Raw genomic sequence first — 20,569 nt, 5'->3', positions numbered from 1 at the left:
GGTGTCACTGAGCAGCCACTATATTAGGATGTGGATCCATTTTGCAGAATGAAACATTCAGACCCTGTGATATAACTGCTTTGCAGCCTGAAGCAGAGTAGACAAAATCATTACACCTAAAGCCCTAGACGCAGATGACTGCTGCTGTTTCTCCATTTAGGGCCTCTCTTTTCCTCTTCTGGCTGCCTCTTCCCTCCGTGTTGTCCTCCCCCTTCCTCCCCACTGAAGGAGCTGCTGGTCTGGTCCTGCAGCTCAGCACAGCACCTGCACTGCTGCTCCCTGGGGAGCTCCTGCCACAGGAACACCCAGGAGGGAGCCCATCTGCTCAGCTGCCTCCCAGAGCAGCCCTGAGGGATCAAAACACACACAGAGCTCCACAGCATCCATAAAACAAATCCACTGCGGACAGGAAACAGGATCCAACTCAGTGAATAGCGACAAGATGCATTGAAAAGTGACTGCTCGCCCCTGGGACAAACACAAAGCCATTTCCTCAGGGCAGGGCAAAGCTCAAAAGTCTCACTTTGCTGTTTCATGCAGCTCAAGTTTTTCTTTTCCCATAACAAGCCTGGAAAATGTTGCTATGAACTAAATCACAGAATCCCAGAATGGTTTGGGTTGGAAGGGACCTTAAAGTTCATCTCATTGCAATTCCTGCCATGGGCAGAGACACCTTCCATAGGTTGCTCCAAGCCCCATCCAGCCTGGCCTTGGACACTGTCCAGGGACGGGACAGCTACTCTGGGCACCCTGTGCCAGGCCCTCACCACCATCTGAGTAAAGAACTTCCTCCTAATATCAAACCTAAACCTCTCCTCTTTTAGTTTAAATCACTTCTTCCTTATTTTATCACTGTGTGCTCTTGTAAAAAGTGCACATACACATAGAGACTGCTAGAACTAATGCACAGGTGTGTAACAAATACCTGTTGTGTGAAGTGATTTCCTAGGGATTCAAATCTTTTCATGTCCTGCCCTAATTCTTTCCCCTGGCCCCCACTACCATGGCATTTGATTGCCTCAAAACTTTGGGTATTGTAATAGTTAGGAATAGCTAAATGTAGCTTGCAACGTGATTCATGAAAGTGCTTCAAATCAAATCCTATTAATATCCCAGCCCACAGAACAGAACACAGTACATATGAAAAGGAAAATCTGCAAAGCACAGCAGATAGTCAAAAAATCAGTAGAGGAACTGGCCTTAAAATCTAAAAAACTTCAGGGTTTCAGTGTCCAGCCTATTATAAAAATATATTTCTGCTATTGAAGAGTGGGTTGACCACTGTTCATTTCTTTTTCAAAGGAAAGTGTTTGTAGAAAATAGCTTTTATTTTTCTAAATGTCTATTGGGGCCAAAAAATGCGAGTTTCTGTTTTAAGGGTCATTTTTTCTCTTCATTTAGTTTTCTAGCCCTTCTTGCCCTCGCCAACAAACCCAATAATCATGTGGGGAAAAAGTGAAATAAAGAACAACCCCGAACCCCATCCACTACTTGTTGTCTTTTTTTTTTTTTTGTTTGCCATAACATTCTGAATACTTGAAAAAATCTGTAAAATTTCACTGCTCCTGCAAATTGAATGAACTATTTTCACTTTTCAGCAGATCAACAATCCAATGATCCAAAAAGCACACAGAGTGTTTAGAGGCCTGAGCAGCAGCACAGGGTTTGGGAATAAAAATTAAAACTTGAGAACTGTAGGGATAAGTACATTCCCACAGTGAGTATGGAAAATATAAATTATATTCCCTTGTTTTTTTCCTTCTAAGTAGCACCTGGGATTGTGCTTCTTCCTCTCCCTCTGACTGACTTTGATCATTTCCCAATTCCTTCTGATCCTGACATAGAGGAGCCTCACATTTGGGCTCTATTCCCTTTACCTACTCTGAGCCAGGAGGAACAGAAACAGACCTGGAGCCTCACATAAACTGAGTGGCATTGCAACTCTAAATTATTCACATATAAAATGAACAGCTCCTCAGAAGAGATCCTTACTGATTGTGGCCACGTGTCCACCATTCAGCCATTAACTCACCTGTAAAGAAGGATTTGTCAGGTATTGTGTGAATCACACAATATTGTGATTCTAACAGAGCTCATCCTACTTTATAATTGGCACAAAATCAGCCATCGAGGATCATAGAGCATCTGATTTTCCAATTAAATCCTGTTATAGTTTGGACTGTTTTTATTGCAGAGAATGTGCCTGACTGCCTGAATATTGCTTGGGCAACAGGCAGAAAGATCTATTCTTGAGCTATTCACACTACAATCACCTGCTTTTCTCCATGCAAATTGGCTTGGAATGAGTTTATTTTGTCCCTGCATCAATAATCAATAGCAAGATTGAAAGACGAGGAAGAAAAGACAACAGAGCAACCTGAAGTCACTGCAAAGAGCTGAAGGGAAAAACGCACGACAAAATAACCAAAGACAGACTGACCTTACAATTGAATGGAAACCCCACGACAGCAGCAAGAAGGAGTTGCCAAGGATGAAGATCAAGAGGGAGGCAGGGGAGAGCCCCTGTGCTCAGTTGTTGCTCCGTTGAGCTCCTTGCCACAGCTTTCCAAGGAAGTTGTCTTGCAGGGAACAGCATGTGTGATGCTGATGTCAGATGGGATCTGTTCACAGGCCACACTCTTTGCATATGATTTCCCTCCTCATGTTTTCACAAACAATGTGTCAGTGACATGAGAAACAGGAGAGGAGAACAGATACAATTTCTCTCTGTGTCTGCTTTTATTTTTCACCCTAAAATGATGGAAGTGGATGCTGGATCCTTGGTTTAGGAACATTCCTCAGGGGTGTAAGGTGCAGGAGGGAGATGATTACATTATGGAAATATTTGATTTTCTTCCATGCTTATAACAGAGAGGGCTACATAAAATTCCTGTAAAACCTAAATTAAAAACGAATAATAAAAACACCAACAAAAGTATGTCACAGCTTACACATGAACTCTCTTGAGATTTCAGAGAGTGTTAGCCACGGAAGAAAAAGGTAAGTGCAACTTTTTCTTAAACTAGAAGAACACCTTTCATTCAACTAAGACAAACTCAAACCCCGTGTTTCCCCCGGGCTACAGTGTTATACTCCAAGAGTATCCTAAGTTATATAATATATATAAAAAGATTACTATTTTCTTATCCATATCCTTCCACTGAGACTTTTCATCTTACTGGTTTTATTTCTAAAAGACTGTGCACTTCTCAACAGATAGACAAGATCATTCTTAGCATCACCGGGAAGAAAAAAAATTTGGATTTTCCAAATGTGACAGAAAAAAAATATTCCCATCAAGACTTAGATGTGTACATGCATGTATATATGTGACATGCTGCCATTGAGTCTAATTGAACAGGTACAGCCCAAGAGCAGCCCCCTGTACACTGGGATGCTGAAGCAGAGAGAGCTCTAACATTCTGCCCACATGCTCTCCTGGCGAGGATGATTCATAGTCACATCGTTTCTATATCGAGATGTGAACATACACAATCACATGGACTTCGGAGCAGTGCCCATCACCCAGGCATCCAGCCTTTCCCTTCTCCTTCCACACATGTTCCTCTCTCCAGCCACACTGATCACTTTTTCTTGTCCTGTGTTTTGAACCTCTGTTCTTTGGACAGACTTCCCATCTCGCTCAGGGATTGCCCACAGCAGGGATTTACTGACTTGCTCCATAATTACACCAAAGGCAAAGAGAATTGGAGCAGGCCAGGTTGGACAAGGCTTGGAGAAACCTGGAATAGTGGGAGGTGTCCCTGCCCACGGCTGGGATTGGAACAAGATGATCTCTGAGGTGTTTTCCAACCCAAATCATTCTGGGAATCTAGGAAAATACCAATTATTTCTTGCTACCTAATTCAAACAGAGAATGCAAAGCATGTCCAGGTGCTGAGGATTAAAGCACCACTCTTTCTTCCTTATCTCTGGATGTCTGATCAGAAAAAGTACAAAAGTGGACTCCTCGTTTCAGATATTTTATTAGAATGGTAAGTACAAACTCAAACTAGCAGTTTCCAAACATGTGAACACAGAGAAGTCTCTGGTTTTAACTGCATTTAAAGGAAACATGATTGTGTTGTTTAGTGTATTTCACAAGGACCAGAATTTGCCACATCTACCACCAAAATTTAGCATGGAGATGTTACAAGACTTCGTAAATTGCGGGACATAGACTGTGGCACTGATGAAATCAACAAAAATTTACCTAAGTGGCCCAAATTCCATCCAGGTTCTGCAAAATAGCTGGAAGGCAGAAAAAAAAGAATCTGATAAAAACCCATATTGAGGGCGGCTGCTGGCAGTGGCCAGACTGGCTGTGATCCTCTGCCAGGGCATCCCAGCCAAGGCAACCATGGGCTGGTGTGAGGGGAAATGGGGCTCCCAAAGCTCTTGGGGGAACTGGAACAGTTCAGATTCCTGACTCCCCAGGAAAGTGATGGAGCCTGAGGAGAGGAGCTCCAGGAGATGTGGACAGTGCCCTGACACATGGTGGGATTGTTGGGGGCATCATGTGCCAGGACAGGAGTTGGTCTTTGATGGTCCTTGCTGTCAATAGGAGATGACAGTCTTAAGCTGCACCTGGAGAAGTTTAGGCTGGACATTAAGAGGAATTCCTTCACAGAAAAAGTGATTAGACATTGGAATGGGTGGCCCTGGGGAGGTGGTGCAGTGGCTGTGGCACTCAGTGCCATGATGTAGCTGACTGGGGTGCTGGGTCAGAGCTTGGACTTGATCTCAGAGGTCTTTTCCAAACTAAGCCATCCGGTGATCCTGGGCCCCTTCCAACTCGGGAAGCTCAGTGGTTGTGTCTCACTGATTCAGTGATCCTGTCTCACTGATTCAGTGATCCTGTGAACCCGCACAGCCGAGCCTGCGGGCCAGGACTCCTCACAAAGGCTGAGAGAGGAATGGAGAAAGGACAGAATCTGAGAACATCCTGAGCTGAAAGAGACACACAAGGATCGAGTCCAACTCTTGGCGCTGCACAGGACACCCAAGAACCCCTCCATGTGCCATTTTCCACACACATCCTGAGCAACCAGGTGGGGAGCCCGTCCCAGTGCCCGACCACCCTCTGGGCGAAGAACCCTTTCCTCCCGAGGATGTCGCACTCAGCGACGGTCTGTGCCCTCAGCCTCCTGTTCCGCAGGCCGGGCAGCCCTGTGTCGGGCGGCGGGACAGCGCCGCGGCGGGCGGAGGGGCAGCGCCGTGGCGGGTGGAGGGGCAGCGCTGTAGGCGGGCGGAGGGCAGAGAACAGAGCTGTGGCGGGCAGAAAGCTTGCCATGCCCGCCATGCCCCCCGCGCCCGCCATGCGCCCCCTCGCCCCCCTTCAGCGCTCCCGCGCATGCGCACCAGGCGCCGCCGCCCCGCGCGCCTTTCCCCCGCTCCCCGCCCCGTGCACTCCCGGCGCGCCCCGCGCGCGCTCGGCGCTGACGTCACCGCAGCCCGGCGCCCGCCGCCATTGGAGTCGGCGGCCGCCGCTGCCCCGCTCGCTGCGGCCCCAGGCCCGGCCCGCGGGCATGTGAGAGACCGGGCCGCCTCCGGCACCGGCAGCGCCACGGCCCAGCCGCGCCACCGCCGCCCGCACCGCCGTTCCTTCAAGAGGAGCCCCGAAGAGGCGCCAGGCGGCCCCTTTCCCTCCCCCTCGGCCCCGGCCCCTTCCCCGCCCGGCCGCCGCCTGAGGGGAGAGGAGGCGCCGCCGCCGCCCCTCCGCCAGGCCCCGGAGCTCCGCGCCGCGCCGAGCGGCCCTGCCTCGTCCCCCGGCGCTCTCTGCTGAACCACGGCGGCCCTGTGCATGAATTATGTCTGCCACAAGCGTTGACCCTCAGGTAAGTGAGCGGCGAGGCGGCCCGTGGGCGGGGGGATTCCCGGGCCTGCGGCTGGTAGGCCCCGCGAGGCTTTTCTTCTCCCCCTTTGGCTGCTTTAGCCCTCCATCGTTCTCCTCAACTTCCCCCGCGGGCACTGCACGTTCCCGCCTCCTCCGCCGAGCCGGGGCCATTTCTCGGGAAGGCCGGTGCCGAGTGATACGTGGAACACGCTGCTCCAAGCCCGGTCCAAACAAACCTTGCGATGCTGCTGGCTATTTTTATGTCTCTTCACCGCCCTCAGAACCTGTGGAGTTTGCAGTGCGTGTGATAATAAAAGCGTTTTTCTAAAATTAACTTTTTTTTATTTCCTTTTTTTTTTTCTCTGTAATCACGTGCTGTGGCTTCCCAGAGACCGAAAGGACAGGATAATAAAGGTGAGAAATCGCGCTGTGATCTGGTCACAGCTTAAATTGTTACTGTAGCAGATCAGTTACACAGGTACCCGTAGGTGAGCAGGACTGTATCGCTGTTACTCTGTATGGAAAATAACCTGTGAGTGAGGGAATGTGTGCTTTGTTTCAAAAATAACATCGGCTGCCATTCATCCGAGCTTGCCTGCATCCCACCTAAAGCTGCTGGGTTTGCAGTGGGAAGGACTCTGTGATGGAACTAAATAATTCTCCTCATTTGAGATGAAGCAGCATTAAGTCACAAAGATATCCCTGTACAATATATGTATTTTTACCTGCTTTTGCACGCTCTGTTAGTGCAGTTTTGTTGTTGCTCTGCTGTTGGATGAGATATTTGCTTAAGCCCATAAACTTAATAGTTTAGGGAATTTAAAAGATAGTTGACTTCTCATGAGATAATGGGCATTTTTATAACTCTCCTGCTTCATTTGAAATTAAACTTAAAGCCAAAAAAATACCTTCATTCTTACTGTGATTGCTAACAAGTGTATTAAGACTTAGTAAGTAATAATATCCAACTCAGAAATGCTTTTTAATGTGTTTTAACCTGCCTTGAAAATCCAGCTCCTTCTAGTTGAAGAAACACATTCCCTGTGTTTGTAAAAACTCTTTTACCTTTACTAACCTTGGCAAACTTTGCAGAAATATTCTGCTAAATCCCCAAACTTGTTTGCTAAACACTTTATTTGGTGTAGTGTTGTATTTAGTTCAGCTGTTCTGTGAAATAGGTAAATACAGCAACTATCACACCGTGTATTTGACCTTGTTTTTTTCAAATTTAAAGCAAACAGGAAATTATTGTAAGGGACCTAATAGCCATTTTGGGTTTGTATATCATTCAGTAATGGGTTTTGGATGCTTATCAGACATTCTTTTATGCTGAAGTAGGACTTTATGGCAGGTATCTTTATTTTACAGATGAGAACGTTGAGATTTAACTTTTCCTGAAAATATCAGGATACCAAAGCACTTAGCAGTCTTCATTTCATAATTAAATGTAACCTCACCTCATCTTATTTTAGCCAGTTTAAGCAGTGAATAACACATGCTGGGAGAACTGTGAGTTTGTGTGTTCTAATTATGAGCCAGAACAATAGATGTTGTTTCCCAATCTTTTTTCACAAAATTGTTCTCAATAATGATTTTTTTGTTTGGAGTTAATTCACATGAGTTGTTTACTCACACTCAGCTGTAGAATTTTTAATTCCTTTTTTTTTTTTTTTTAAATTTACTCCAACTTTGTTTTATAAGCAGTAATATAAAGAGAAACTATCTGGGGGATGGGAAATGTCATCCCTTGGTCTTTTTATGAGTCTTCCTGGTTTGCAGAAGAAATATGGCTTTTCCTAAAGTAGCGTAGGGTGGAACATCACTCCTGCAATGCTGCTGCTGGTGTTTTAATGTGCTGTAACCCTTTTTTTCTAGTACAAAATGGTTCATTACATCAGAAGGACACAGTTCATGACAACGATTTTGAACCTTACCTTTCCGGGCAGTCAAATCAGGTTAGTGTATTTTTAACTTAGTTGTTGGTTTTTTTTTTCCTTAGGCATGCTGTTGGCACTCCATTCATAGGATTGTGTGGAGGGAGCAAATGCCTTAAATAGAAATGGAAAAAGAAATGACAGCATATTGTGTTACTTGGTGATACAACCAGCATTTGTGTTCCCAAAGCTAATATTACTCTGCACCTCCAGATGGCCACAAATGAAAATGAAGTTGATGCTCCAAGGAGCTGGAGCTGATTCCTCCTCCCCTTGCAGGTTATTGGTGTGGCTGGACTGTCACAGACTGATCTTACAGGTCTTTGATAGATGAAATGCTTGTGGGAGTCTGAAAATTCTGCCTTTGGCCTCTCCTGATTTCTGTTATTTATAGAATCATAGAAATTAATGTAGGTGAGATTTGGGTTGGATGCTCTCTAGGTACTTTGCAGAGTTGTCCCATTTTTTGCACTTCAGCAAATGTTGTTCTTTCATGTCTTCTGATACATTTGAAGAATTAAAATGTTACTTAAGTTTATATTACATTTACTGTAATGTACATGAGATCAACATCCATGACTAAAACACATTATAATTGAAAGTGTACTCTGAAGTAACTTTTGACTTCACATTCAAATCTTCAAAGGGAGCAAGAGATATAGAAACTGGAGAAGCAAAAAGTTTTCATTCACAAGTATGAAACACCATTTCAGAGAGAAACACTTACCAGAGGTACATGATGGGAAGGTTAAATGTTACATTTTTAAAAGGAAATTTATAATTCAGCCTGAAGCTGTCAGATGCCAGTGTTAATATTGATGACATCACTGAGTTTGCTTGCAGCACAGACATGTTCTCCAGACTTAATTTAATGGGAGGCATTCCTTCTTTTAGAGTTAACATGCTGTGGAAGGTAGCAAAGCTTCTGTAGGCAAAAAAAAAGTCTTAATTTTTAATGCAAAATTAATTATAAAAGAGATTGAGGTTTTCATGTCCCTCTGATTTTTAAAAATTGTGCTTCATCACATGTGTATGTAATTTTTAATTACTTAAAACTAAACTGTGAAATACATTGAATGTTCACATAGGAAAAATGGACCCATCTACTATAGTTTTATTCTAGGAAATCTGTCTTTGCTGTCAACAAGCCCAGTCATTAGGATTAAATAGAAAAATTGCTACGGCTGTTAGAATTCTCATAATTATAATAAAAGTTTTCTTTATGAAAGTGTAGCTCCATTGACCAATTTATTTATGCTGCAGTGAAAAATTGGCATGGCACAAGAAACAATTGTGTAGGTCCTCTTACAATTTTAAGTGGAAAGTGACAGTAGCATTAATTAGGACTGTGAGAGTTTGTACTGAAGACAACCACGTTGCTGAACAAAGCCTTATTATCCAGTTATCCAGTCAGATTTATTCAGCCGTTGAAAACTACTGTAAAGTATAAATGACTTTAAAAAAAAGATTTGAAACCAACTGGATCTTTAAAAAAAAAAACTTTAAAAATTTAAGCCTCAGATGACACAATAATATATTTGACATCAAAAATCAAATGTAGGTTAGTGATATTGTATTAAAAGTATTTTAAAGAGCAGAGGGAACTGAGTCAAGTAGACTCTTTGTATACAGATTTACACTCAGCAAGAAATCATCCTCCTGTAAAGGCATTCAGAACCAAGAGATTATTCCTATGGAACAGGGAACCACCAGCAAGTAGCATATTTTGGGGGAAAAGAGATTCTTTCCTAATTGACAGAATGGTTGAGTTGGTTTTGTTTGGGGCTTTTTAATTAAAAAAAAAAGATACAGAAGGGTGCAGAAAGGTCAAGGATAAGTTTATTGAAATAAACTGTTCTGCTGTTGCAGGGAAGAACTTCTGTCAGGGTTTCTTTTACACACTCTGGCATAAAGCCAGTCAAAATAGATGGAATGTTTGGTAAGGATGGATGCTGAAACTTTCCTTTAATCTTCTTAAAATCCTTGAGGAGATTTTACAGGCTGTGTGAAGAGATGACAGCTGCAGGAATTGTCTAAAATCCTTTAGCCTAAATATTTCTGAGACAAAATACTTGCTTTTCTCCAGGTTTACTCTTTTTTGGTCTTAAAATCTAAACTTACAGAATATGAGCATGAGTATCTCAGAGAACTGCTTATATCTCCTCTCTTTCATCTGCATTTGTTTTTATTTTTTTCTTAAATTAACACTTTAAAATGTAACACTCAACAGTGTCAAAGTCTTTCAGAAGAAAGTGGGGCTTTTATGGTAAATATTGATTACATTAGCTTGGGAGGCACAGAAAATTCAATGTATGTTAGAGGATCATCTCACAGGAAGATGATTTCTGTACCTCTTGTTAGTGATAGAATTTGTGTGTAAATAAAGGCAGCTTGAACAGTGGCAGAGATCATTTCTTTTGAATCAATAACATTGGATTTAGGCTGTTTCAGTCTCTGAAGTGTTTGTAGTACTGTATGGAAGGCTTGGAGGGATATTGTGGTATAATTCTGTGTATGAAACATAAGGGTATTGAATTACTCTGGCTTTGGGGTGTCATGGAAAAGAGATCATTGAAAAATGAGCAGCAAAAATGATTCTGTATGAGTTGGATATTAGGCTTATCTGCAGCAAGGAGGAGTGGTGTTTTTTTTTTTTTTTTAGAAAGCTGAGAAATAATCAGATTTTGAGGAAAATGGCTGCAGTTCTGGTGCAAATCTCCTGATTTTGCAGATTTTTTTCTTTTTACATTTTTCTTTTCAAGTTTGAAATCTAGCAGTTTGAAAGAAGAGTTCCTCTTCTTAAAATAGTCTTTATGAGTAAGGAAAGGCGAGCTGCTGTTTGACTCATTAACAGGAGATGTTGACCTTCCCACCCCCTCTCTGGTAATTACTGCTGGAGTGTCACTTTGGAAAGTCTCCAATATATGTGCTTCAAGTTGATTTGAAGAGGAATAAAACCCACTTTAGAACATCCTGGCTTTGTTCTTTTGCGTTGCTGAATGTAACAATCATATGGAATGCTTCAAAATCAGGTGCCAGCAAAGTGTTAGAGAGTGTTAGAGAGGAAAAGCTTCTCAGCTTGGTCTAAGAAACAGCTGAAGGGGAGGAAATTTCAGAGGGGGTCTGCTGGTTCATAAATGTTTGTTCTCTTATTTCATGAGTGGGTGATATGTCCTGTTTGGAAGGACACTCCTGCACAGTTGTAACTTTACTACACTGAGGGAGGAAAAGACTTATGCAGAAGGCAGGAAAGGAGCTCTTTCTCCAAGAGTTTGGATGGCCTGTGCCATCTTGGCCTGGATGTCTCTGGTGCACCAGGCCCTGTAATGTCAGTTTGTATCTCTTACCTGTGGCAAACTTGGCATGTGTGTCAGAAGCAGCCTGTGCATGTTCTACTGCTTGAGGTGTGGAGTTTTTATTGGAGACTGTAGGCACCTCAAAACAACTCCATAATGAGGGTTGTAACAGTAGGTTAGATGTACTGTCATATTAAGGTAATTTAGTCGAAAGCTTCTTCCATGTAGCTAAATATCCTTGGTTCTGTGAGCTACAAAATATAGTTTGATATGTTCCTTGCGATAATTTGGGGTGTTGGCTACTAAATAACCTTAGTAGTGTCAGATTACATGGTTTCAAAATTTCAAGTACTAACCTCAATGTGAGCCCCTAGTCGTGGGATATTATAAATGCCCAGATACTTCATTTTAGCCCTGAATCCTTCTTGGAGCGTGAACTAAGATCTGTCGTTAGAAATTACATTACCTTGTCTCTACTGTTCTTTTCTGTTTGGTGTTGTGGCTATTTATAAATGAAGGGTTTATTTATCTGGTGACTGTTTTTTCTCTTTAACAGAACAGTAGCTATCCATCAATGACTGATCCTTATCTGTCCAGTTATTATCCACCATCTATTGGGTTCCCCTATTCTCTCAGTGAAGCACCATGGTCTACAGGAGGAGATCCTCCTATCCCTTATCTCACCACCTATGGACAGCTCAGTAATGGGGATCATCACTTTATGCACGATGCCGTTTTTGGACAGCCTGGGGGTCTGGGAAATAATATCTATCAACACCGGTTTAACTTTTTCCCTGAAAATCCTGCCTTCTCAGCTTGGGGAACAAGTGGATCCCAAGGACAGCAGACACAAAGCTCAGCATATGGGAGCAGTTACAGCTACCCACCCAGTTCCCTGGGGGGTACCATTGTGGATGGACAAACAGGATTTCATAATGACACGTTAAATAAAGCTCCTGGAATGAACAGTATTGAGCAGGGAATGGTTGGACTTAAGATTGGTGGAGATGTTACAACCTCTGCAGTGAAAACAGTAGGTTCTGTTGTTAACAGTGCCGGGATGACAGGTGCCCTCTCTGGGAATGGTGGATCTAATGTAAACTTGCCAGTATCTAAACCAACCTCTTGGGCTGCTATTGCCAGCAAGCCTGCAAAACCACAGCCTAAAATGAAAACAAAATCTGGACCTGTAATCGGAGGAGCGTTGCCTCCTCCCCCTATAAAGCATAATATGGACATAGGTACTTGGGACAATAAGGGTCCTGTGGCGAAAGTTCCTGCCCCCCAACAGATACCTTCTCCTCAGTCTGTTCCACAGCCACAGCAACCAATTGTTCAGCCTGTTCCAGCTCAGCCTCCTCCATTGACTCAGCCACAGTACCAGACCCCTCAGCAGCCGCCCCAGAACCGCTGGGTAGCTCCTCGCAACAGAAACGCAGCTTTTGGCCAAAGTGGGGGAACTGGGAACGACACCAACTCGGCTGGCAGCACCCAGCCCAACCCCGTTCCCAGCGGTGAGTCCCATCCTGTCCTTGAAAAACTGAAAGCTGCTCACAGCTATAACCCTAAAGATTTCGAATGGAACCTTAAAAATGGACGCGTGTTCATAATAAAGAGCTATTCCGAGGATGATATTCATCGTTCCATTAAATATTCTATTTGGTGTAGTACGGAGCACGGCAACAAACGCCTGGACAGCGCTTTCCGCTCCATGAACAGCAAGGGCCCCGTGTACCTGCTGTTCAGTGTCAATGGCAGTGGACACTTCTGTGGAGTAGCAGAGATGAAATCACCTGTGGACTACGGCACCAGTGCAGGTGTCTGGTCTCAGGACAAGTGGAAGGGGAAATTTGATGTCAAGTGGATCTTTGTGAAGGATGTGCCCAACAACCAACTGAGACACATCAGGCTGGAGAACAATGACAACAAACCCGTTACAAACTCCCGTGACACACAGGAGGTGCCCTTAGAAAAAGCAAAACAAGTGCTTAAAATTATTGCTACTTACAAGCACACGACCTCCATCTTTGATGACTTTTCTCATTATGAAAAGCGCCAGGAAGAGGAGGAGGTGGTGCGGAAGGTAAACTTATTAAAAAATTTATTTTATACACAGATATGGGGAAAATGAAATGTGAAGGCTGCTATGGTGGAAAAAATGTAAGTAGGAATTCAAAATGCTTTTAGTACGTCTCAACTTTATGGTTTCTTGTGTGTTTAACAACACAAAGCTGATGCTTATTTCTCTGTGGAAGTTTCACAAGTCAATGAGTTTCAAAGCAGAAAGCTAAGCAGTAATACGGGTAAAGGACTTTATGTCCAGTTTATTGGAGTTTGATTTATTTTTTTATCTTAAAATGGTTAATAGTAAATAGTTTCTGTTTCAGAATTGGGTTCTGTCAGTGATTGTCACTTAAGTTTTTTTGCCTTAAATATGAGGTGTTTTAACACTGTTTGACTGCAACTGGGCTATCAAAATTGATACCTGTATTGGTATTTGAAATTTGTACATCACCTTTAAGAATAAGAAACCTGATTTTGTTTATTCAGTTTATCTCTCTGGAAAAGAAAGAGTTGCATAATATTGCTGGAATAGTGCTAGAAAGAGTGCATTTATGCTGCTGAAGTCACATGTATTATTTGGATAAATAAAGGTTTTCAGTTCCCAGGTTTAATCTGTCTACTAATTCTTGAAGTTTTGAGTGAAGATGTAGTGAGAGAAGTCTGGGCAGTAACTGGGAGAGTGTAGTAAAACTTTCCACACCCTTTCATGGCCCTAAGTCTATCACAAGGGATCTCTGTCCTCTCCATCCCACGGCCTCAGTTTCAAAAATGCCTTTCTCTAATTAGGCAGTCTAGAAATAATGACCTGACAAAATAACAGATGTCAGGATGTGTAGTTGCTACTGAAGTAACACTTAAATTTGGTGTTGATAGTGTTTCCTAGACCTTTCTTGTATAGCATTGCAAATACAGCATTTGTTTGACAGGCTGGTTTAGTTTAAGGTAGCTTGTTTTAAACACTTGTTTTAAGATGTTTTTAAAGTAAAGACTTAATGCATGTTCCTGCAGCTTAAATTCTAAAACTGCCATTTTAAAGTTTTTATTGCCATTTAAAAGTGTAGATAAAACTTGCTTCAAACTGTCTTCATAGATTTTACCTTTAAATTATGTGAGAAAAGGAGTTCAGTGTCTTTAAAACTTTGTGACTGAACTTTTCCTGGCCATGATAGATGTGCATAGCTGACCTCAGCACAGCAGGGAAGGACAGCTTAAAATTGCAAGTTTTTCTTGTGTACTCCCTGTGGGGTCCCACAAAGTAAAACCTAGAGGGCTTTACTTGAACACTTCCTTCCTTCAGTAGGTAATCAGTAATTCAATATTTAATGCAGCCTGTGACTTAGAGAGGTGTTCCCTCATGTAGGAGAGTCTTGGCAAAGTGAGGCAGCGTGGGTTCCTCTGTCCAGTGTTTGTGGTGTAGTGGGGTGTGATTGCTTTGGGATTTTAATTCTGTCTCCCTGTGCTCTGCTGCCAAGGCTGGAGGGGAGAACTGTGGGTGTTCCACAAGTGAGAGCACAGGGAAAGTAATAACAGATCTACTCTTGCACAGATAACTCCCTGGCCTGAGCAAGATCCCAGTGGTTGCACAAACACCAGAATTCCTGTGCTTTGTAGGATCTCAGAGGGCTGGTGTTTGACTGTTGAGCTGATCTCATTTTGGGTTGATTTAATAAACACAATTAATTCCCACTATCTGCTCAAAAATATTCTTACCCAGGTCTGCTTTATTTATAACAGGATCAGTTTTTCAAAATAATGATTTTCCTTCCTCATTTAAAGCAGAGCTGTATTACACATTCACAAAATGAACTATGAAGTCTAATTTAATGTTTCTTAGATTCCTCTGAATAGCTTAGAAAATGGGACACCAAAGTGCACTGAGGAAGATAATAGTGCTAGAGAGCTAAAGCAGAGCAGCAATGAAGGAATGAAAAATAAGATGCTGCTTGTTAGGTTGTACTCTATAAAACTTGCCTGGAAAGTCACTATTTTTCCCCTTCCTTGACAAAATGAATTTTAGAAGTCCAGCTGATTACTAGAAGAGTTTGGTTTTTTACAGGATATATACACACCTAAAGTTCTTGTTAAGAAGTTTGTGCTATTGAAATTCAAACTTTCCTATTAACAAAGTTAATCTTCCTATGACAGTAATTTTTGAAGAATCTTATTGCCAGTTAAAGTATCTTATGACCTAATTGACATTCTCAGATAGTTGTTTGTATATGTGTGTGCCTTAATTGGTTTTCAGATTGCTGGGTTTAACTCATAATATTCTTGTTTAGCTGTAAAATCGTTGTAATTTTGTACTTCCATTTCACTGCTGTTGTGATTACAAAGGGACACAATTCTTAAAAAGCTGTACGTAGAGAGCTTAAATGATACAATTTCATTTATATGCAAATATTTAGTAGAGACTAATAATGTAATCTGTGCAGGGCAAGCTCTTTAGATGGTTCCAGTTTGTTGCTAACCAGCATTTCCATGGCTGCTGTGTGCAGAGCCAGCTCCAGCTTGTGCTGCTGAGTTGAACTGATGTAGGAGCCTCAGTGTCATCTGGTGAGGCTTTGGCAGGTACAATGCTGGATGAAATCCTTTCAGGTGGCACAGATTCATCTCTTTGCAGCATTGCTGACAAAAGGTATCCCTCCAGAATTGAGAGAGGATTTGGTCATGCTGGGGTATAAGTCCAGCTTTTGAATTGTCACATGGGAATACTTAAACTCAGTCTGGTGACCCAGAACCTGGGAGGGGAGTAATAGGAGGGTATTGGGGTCTGGAATGAAATAGCAAAACACTGAGTGCCATGAATTCTCACCTGACCCTCACAGCCTTTTTCAGTCACTTACAGAGCTGCTTCAGTGCCCTTAAAGAGCTACTTCTGTCATCAGAACTCATGCTCTGAAAACTGTAAAAAGTTGTGACGTGTGAGAGAGCTTCTTTTAAAAAAGAAAATAGAGCGTAATGTGGTACTAGTTATTAATATTCCGTAAAAGCATGACATCAGAGCCTTAACAAAGTTGTCTTCCAAAGCTTAAAAGCTTGTAAAGACAAACTTGTTGCAGATCTTGGTACTTTACAGGTGACAGATGAGCTGTGAGCAGCTCGTGCCCCCAGATCTGCACCAAAGCAGATGGTCCCAGTTCCTGTACTGGGCTGTGCTGTCACCTCTGATCTGGGCAAGGCACTCAGCTCTGCACCTTGGTGTTGTGTTGGCAGAGCTGCAGAGTCTCAGAAAGCTCCCGAATCACCAGGATTGCCAGTTCTGCTTTAGGTGATTAAATACTGAAAAGCATTGCCTGGTGCGTGTTGGCACCTGGAAATACTCATTTTCTCCTAGCACTGTGTGCTTCCTCTAAGTGAGGAGCTTTCTGTGAACACAATCACAGAACTTAAAAGGAATATTGTCCTTCCTCCAAAGCTCTAGTTAAAAAACACATTTTAAGATTAATACCATGTTGGGATTAATATATATATATATATATATATATTTGTGTCTGAAGATGAATGCTTTGATCCCACTGACTTTAACCAAGTTTAGTAGGAAAATTGAAGCTACTTTAGCCTGAGGTGAAGAGAAAAGAAGTTTGACAGGGATGAGTGTCTTCAAGATGGAAATCTCTGCAAGTTTTGTGGAAACCTACTTTCCCTGTGTCTGAAGACCATACAGATTAGTGTCCTGAAGGAGCAGTGTGCAGCTGGAGCTCTCCTGTGAGATATCAAGAGTATTCCACTGGAGAAGAGAAACTGAAGGCTCCGGATCTTCAGAACCAAAATGAGCACAGCTTTCTTAGCTGCTTAAAAAAACTGTTTGTTCTTCCTTGCAGTAGTGCTAAGTAGCAATAAGGAAGAGAATTTGAGAGTTAGAGCTTCTAGAAAGCAGCCATGCTCGAGAGCACGAAGAATTGTTGCATCAGTTTATGTGGTTTCAGACATTTGTAAAGAGGAAGACTCAGATTAGCCCCCAAGAGAGAAAGCAAAAAGCAAGGTAGGAAGAACTGCTTGGGAACTTGCTCAGTAAAGAGCGTTTTTTACAGAATTACAGAGTCTGAGCTGAGTTTCTGAATGCCATGAGCACCTCCTGTGGGAGTCTCAGGTGATAGCCTGCCTCTTTTTACGTGGGGCTAGTCCATGAGAATGGAAAGCTTCCATTGCTAAATAAAATGGGATTAGGGAGGTCAGTGGATGATTACACAGAAAACTGAAAATAAGTTACATGAGGTGGCAATAGGAAAGAGTTGGGCTCATGAACATTAAAGGGACTATTAAGGGGATTTGCCACCTTGGAAATGGAAGTAGGAAATAGGATGAAACAATTACTTTTTTTGGAAGCCTGAAAATGAAGTTCATATGATTCAGTTCTAGATACTTTGTAACCACCTTTTCTTTGAAAGGTCAGGCAGACATAAGCACTTTTTATTAAGAACAACATGTAATGTTCTGACACTCTGCCATTAAAAAATGGCTTTCATTGATAATTCATCATAGTTGAGAGTTAAAAGACAGGAGGAATATAGATTATAATAAATCCTATCACTTTACACAGCTTGTTTTGTTGATTTGGTGAAACAACTTTGCTATCTCTTACTTCTGTCTTAAATTATAGATTAATAATTCATTCTGAACTTTGTTGACTTAATTTTATTATGAAAATTCAAATACTAATATTTTGTCTGGAGGCAGAAATCAGTATATTCAGTTTTGAAAAATCTCTTCTGATTTTTATGCTGTGACCAGCTGAAGCAGCAAATGCAGTCTGTTACATTTAAAATGGTTGATATATTTGCAACTAAGCTTTACATCACCACAGAAACAATTCTGAGATGAACTTTATACAGGATGTGCCCGCAAAACAAAATCTGAAGGTGTTAGTTCAGGAGTTGGCTGTTGATGGTGCTTGGGCTAGTTCACAGTTTCCTTTGGAATAGATTTGGTGTCATTTTGGTGCCTTTAAGTACAGAGTTGAGTCTTTCCATGGCAGTTCTCCACTGTGAGCAGCAAAGATGGGGGGCTGAGCCCTTTCTGTTGAGTGTGCAGTGGTGCCTTAGCTGGAGGATGCCCAGGACAGACACAGCAGCTGGTGCTGTCCTCCTGTCCTGCACTTGTGGGGCTCCTGAAACCCTGAGTGAAGAAGTTCCCTGTTGTGCTGGGCACTGCTCAGGGGGCTGTGGGAGAGCACAGGGTCATGGTGGGGAGCTCACCTGCAGGCTCTATCCCTTAGGTGACTTTTAGCTGCCTTCAGGATTTGTGATTAGCAGAAACTTTGGTAAAAGGCTCAAAGACCCTCCCAGCTGCTGTGCTGGGGCACTTTGGGGCATGCTTGGGTTGTTCAGTCCAACTGTGCTGGGTTTGATCTGACTATGTAGAAGCACAAAATTCCTTCTACCTAATATTGTTTTTATCTCTTACCCCCAAGTATTTCCCAGAGTAGTTGAACCAATAGGAAGAGTTAGGGACAGAATTTCTCGACAGTTGAAATTTCTGCTTTTACTGAATGTGACTAAACTCCAAAGTCATTTGAGTGCTTCAAAATTAGACCAGTTCACTAATCTGCCATCTGCTTTCTGCTCGTGTATTGGTTGTGCTACTACTGCAGTAGCTAAAATAATGCAGAAAGTACAATATTGCAGATCCTGTTTCTCCTTAGGAGTTTTGATATTTCATACCTTTCTCTGTGACCTTGGTTTGAAGTGACTGCAGGTATTCATCCAGATGTTCCACTTGAGGCTGCACTTAAAAACGTTGTTATCAAGTCCTTGGGTTTGTTGGGTATAAAGGATATATTTATAAAATATAGCAGCATTGTTTTAAGTGTATAATTATCTGGGATCACATTAGTGTTACTGTTTAACTACTAAAAACTTTTTGCTTGTTCCTTTGACTAAAATCTTAACTTTTTTCTCTTTGCAGGAACGTCAGAATCGAAACAAACAATAAGAATAAACATATACAGTTTGATATATATACTAGAACTGATATTAAATTCGACTATGAGAAACAAAATTAAGTATAACTGGTGCTGTATCCTGGCATCAGGACAAACTAAAGCTTTCAGCTCCAATATATCTTCTCGTGCAGGGGAAATTAAGTTGTTGCATCTTTAAGTACATTGTAGTTTATTTTTGCCCAAGTGGATCTGCATTAATTTGTATCTTTTTTCTATGTAAAATTCTGTAGAGATCATTAATAAAGGTGTGTCTGTTTTTATTTTTTTAAGTTGATAAACAGTTATATTAACCTAATGTGGACCTATACATGAGCATACTAAAGTGTCAGTGCTTCCCAAAGACTTTATTTTGGCACGAATTATGTTCCTAGCCAGATATAGAGATTATGGAGAATACATGACAAATCTTCCTTTATCCTCCTCCCAATCCCTTTTTCTTCATGGCAGAAGTAAGAAACCATGCATTGATTTTTTTTTTTTCTCATTAAAAAAAAAGAAGAAAAAAACCAACCTCCTAAGATACTGCACTTCAGAATTTTAAAATTAAAAGACCCCTAAATTTCTGATCACTTTGTGCAGCTGCTCTGCCTCTTTATTTATCTGTACAATTACTCTTTTCAAACTGCTGATGCGCCATGTTGGTTTTTTCTGTCTAGTAGAAAATCAAATTGTCAGTGGAATTGTTTCTCTGGAAAATATTTCCCTTTCACATTCTGTTAACCAGTGCTTCAGTGTGCATCTGTTATTCCATATCCTGCCGAGGGTGAGCGAGACGCTTTCTCTCAGCCATAATTCTGCTTTACGGTTTTTGTAGCTTAATTAAATAATAATGTGATGCTATCGACATTGCAGGGGTTTTAAACAATGTGTTTAAACCTGTTTCAGCTTTCAGGTGTTATTAGTTAATTGCAGATCATTTTTAATCCTTCCCTTCATTACTCTCTCCCAACCCCTCCCCAAAATCCTAACGCCATTTAAAGTTTTTATACCAATAATGCTGAGCTTTAACGTAGGAACTAATAGTACGGATAATATGATGGATTATGCCTCAGATGTTTAAAATTGACAGTGTGTATGTCTAATTTTTTTTTTCTGTTGGATGAGTAAAAAAACCTGTTTTAAGAAAATGAATTTGCTGTCATGTTTTTGTGGAGTGAGGGGACCGTCGGAGAACCTGTCACCAACTGGAGTTCCAGTTAAGCATGGAAATGGTGCTCATGTCCGCTGCTCTAGCACACTGAATCTGCACGTGTTTATTGTAGAGGATCTTTTACTATATTAGAAAGCAAGTATCTTCTGAATACTATTTACTCCAAAAGGACCTCCAATTTAAATAAAGTTTAATCTGTATCATTTAGACTTGTATTTAGAACGTATAACTCTGTCTCTGGACTGTTACTGCCTGTAAGGAGTAATGGACAGCATCAGATTAACTTTTTCCTCTAGGAGAATACAAGCCTTAATAAACAATACATATTTAGCAAGCTTGATGTCATTT

At 41.7% G+C, this 20,569-nt stretch overlaps 1 protein-coding gene across 2 annotated transcripts; it reads left to right on the top strand.

Annotated features, from left to right (window-relative positions):
- Positions 1–5,727: 5,727 nt before the first annotated feature.
- On the top strand, positions 5,728–19,552 carry YTHDF1 (YTH N6-methyladenosine RNA binding protein F1). 2 transcript variants are annotated; one of them, XM_083873119.1, is made up of 5 exons: positions 5,728–5,837; positions 6,226–6,250; positions 7,712–7,791; positions 11,623–13,149; positions 19,035–19,552. In XM_083873119.1, the coding sequence occupies exons 1-5, from the start codon at positions 5,811–5,813 to the stop codon at positions 19,059–19,061; spliced, it is 1,686 nt and encodes a 561-aa protein (XP_083729245.1). In that variant the 5' UTR covers positions 5,728–5,810; the 3' UTR covers positions 19,062–19,552. The 2 variants fall into 2 exon arrangements, with proteins under 2 accessions (XP_083729245.1, XP_083729244.1); XM_083873118.1 differs by having other exon boundaries at positions 11,623–13,226.
- The last annotated feature ends 1,017 nt before the right edge of the window (positions 19,553–20,569 follow it).

The sequence above is a fragment of the Zosterops lateralis genome, assembly GCF_965231275.1.
Source record: "Zosterops lateralis genome assembly, chromosome: 16".
NCBI lineage: Eukaryota > Metazoa > Chordata > Aves > Passeriformes > Zosteropidae > Zosterops > Zosterops lateralis.
Note: the sequence above shows the minus strand (reverse complement) of the source record. Positions and strands in the feature narration are given on the sequence as shown.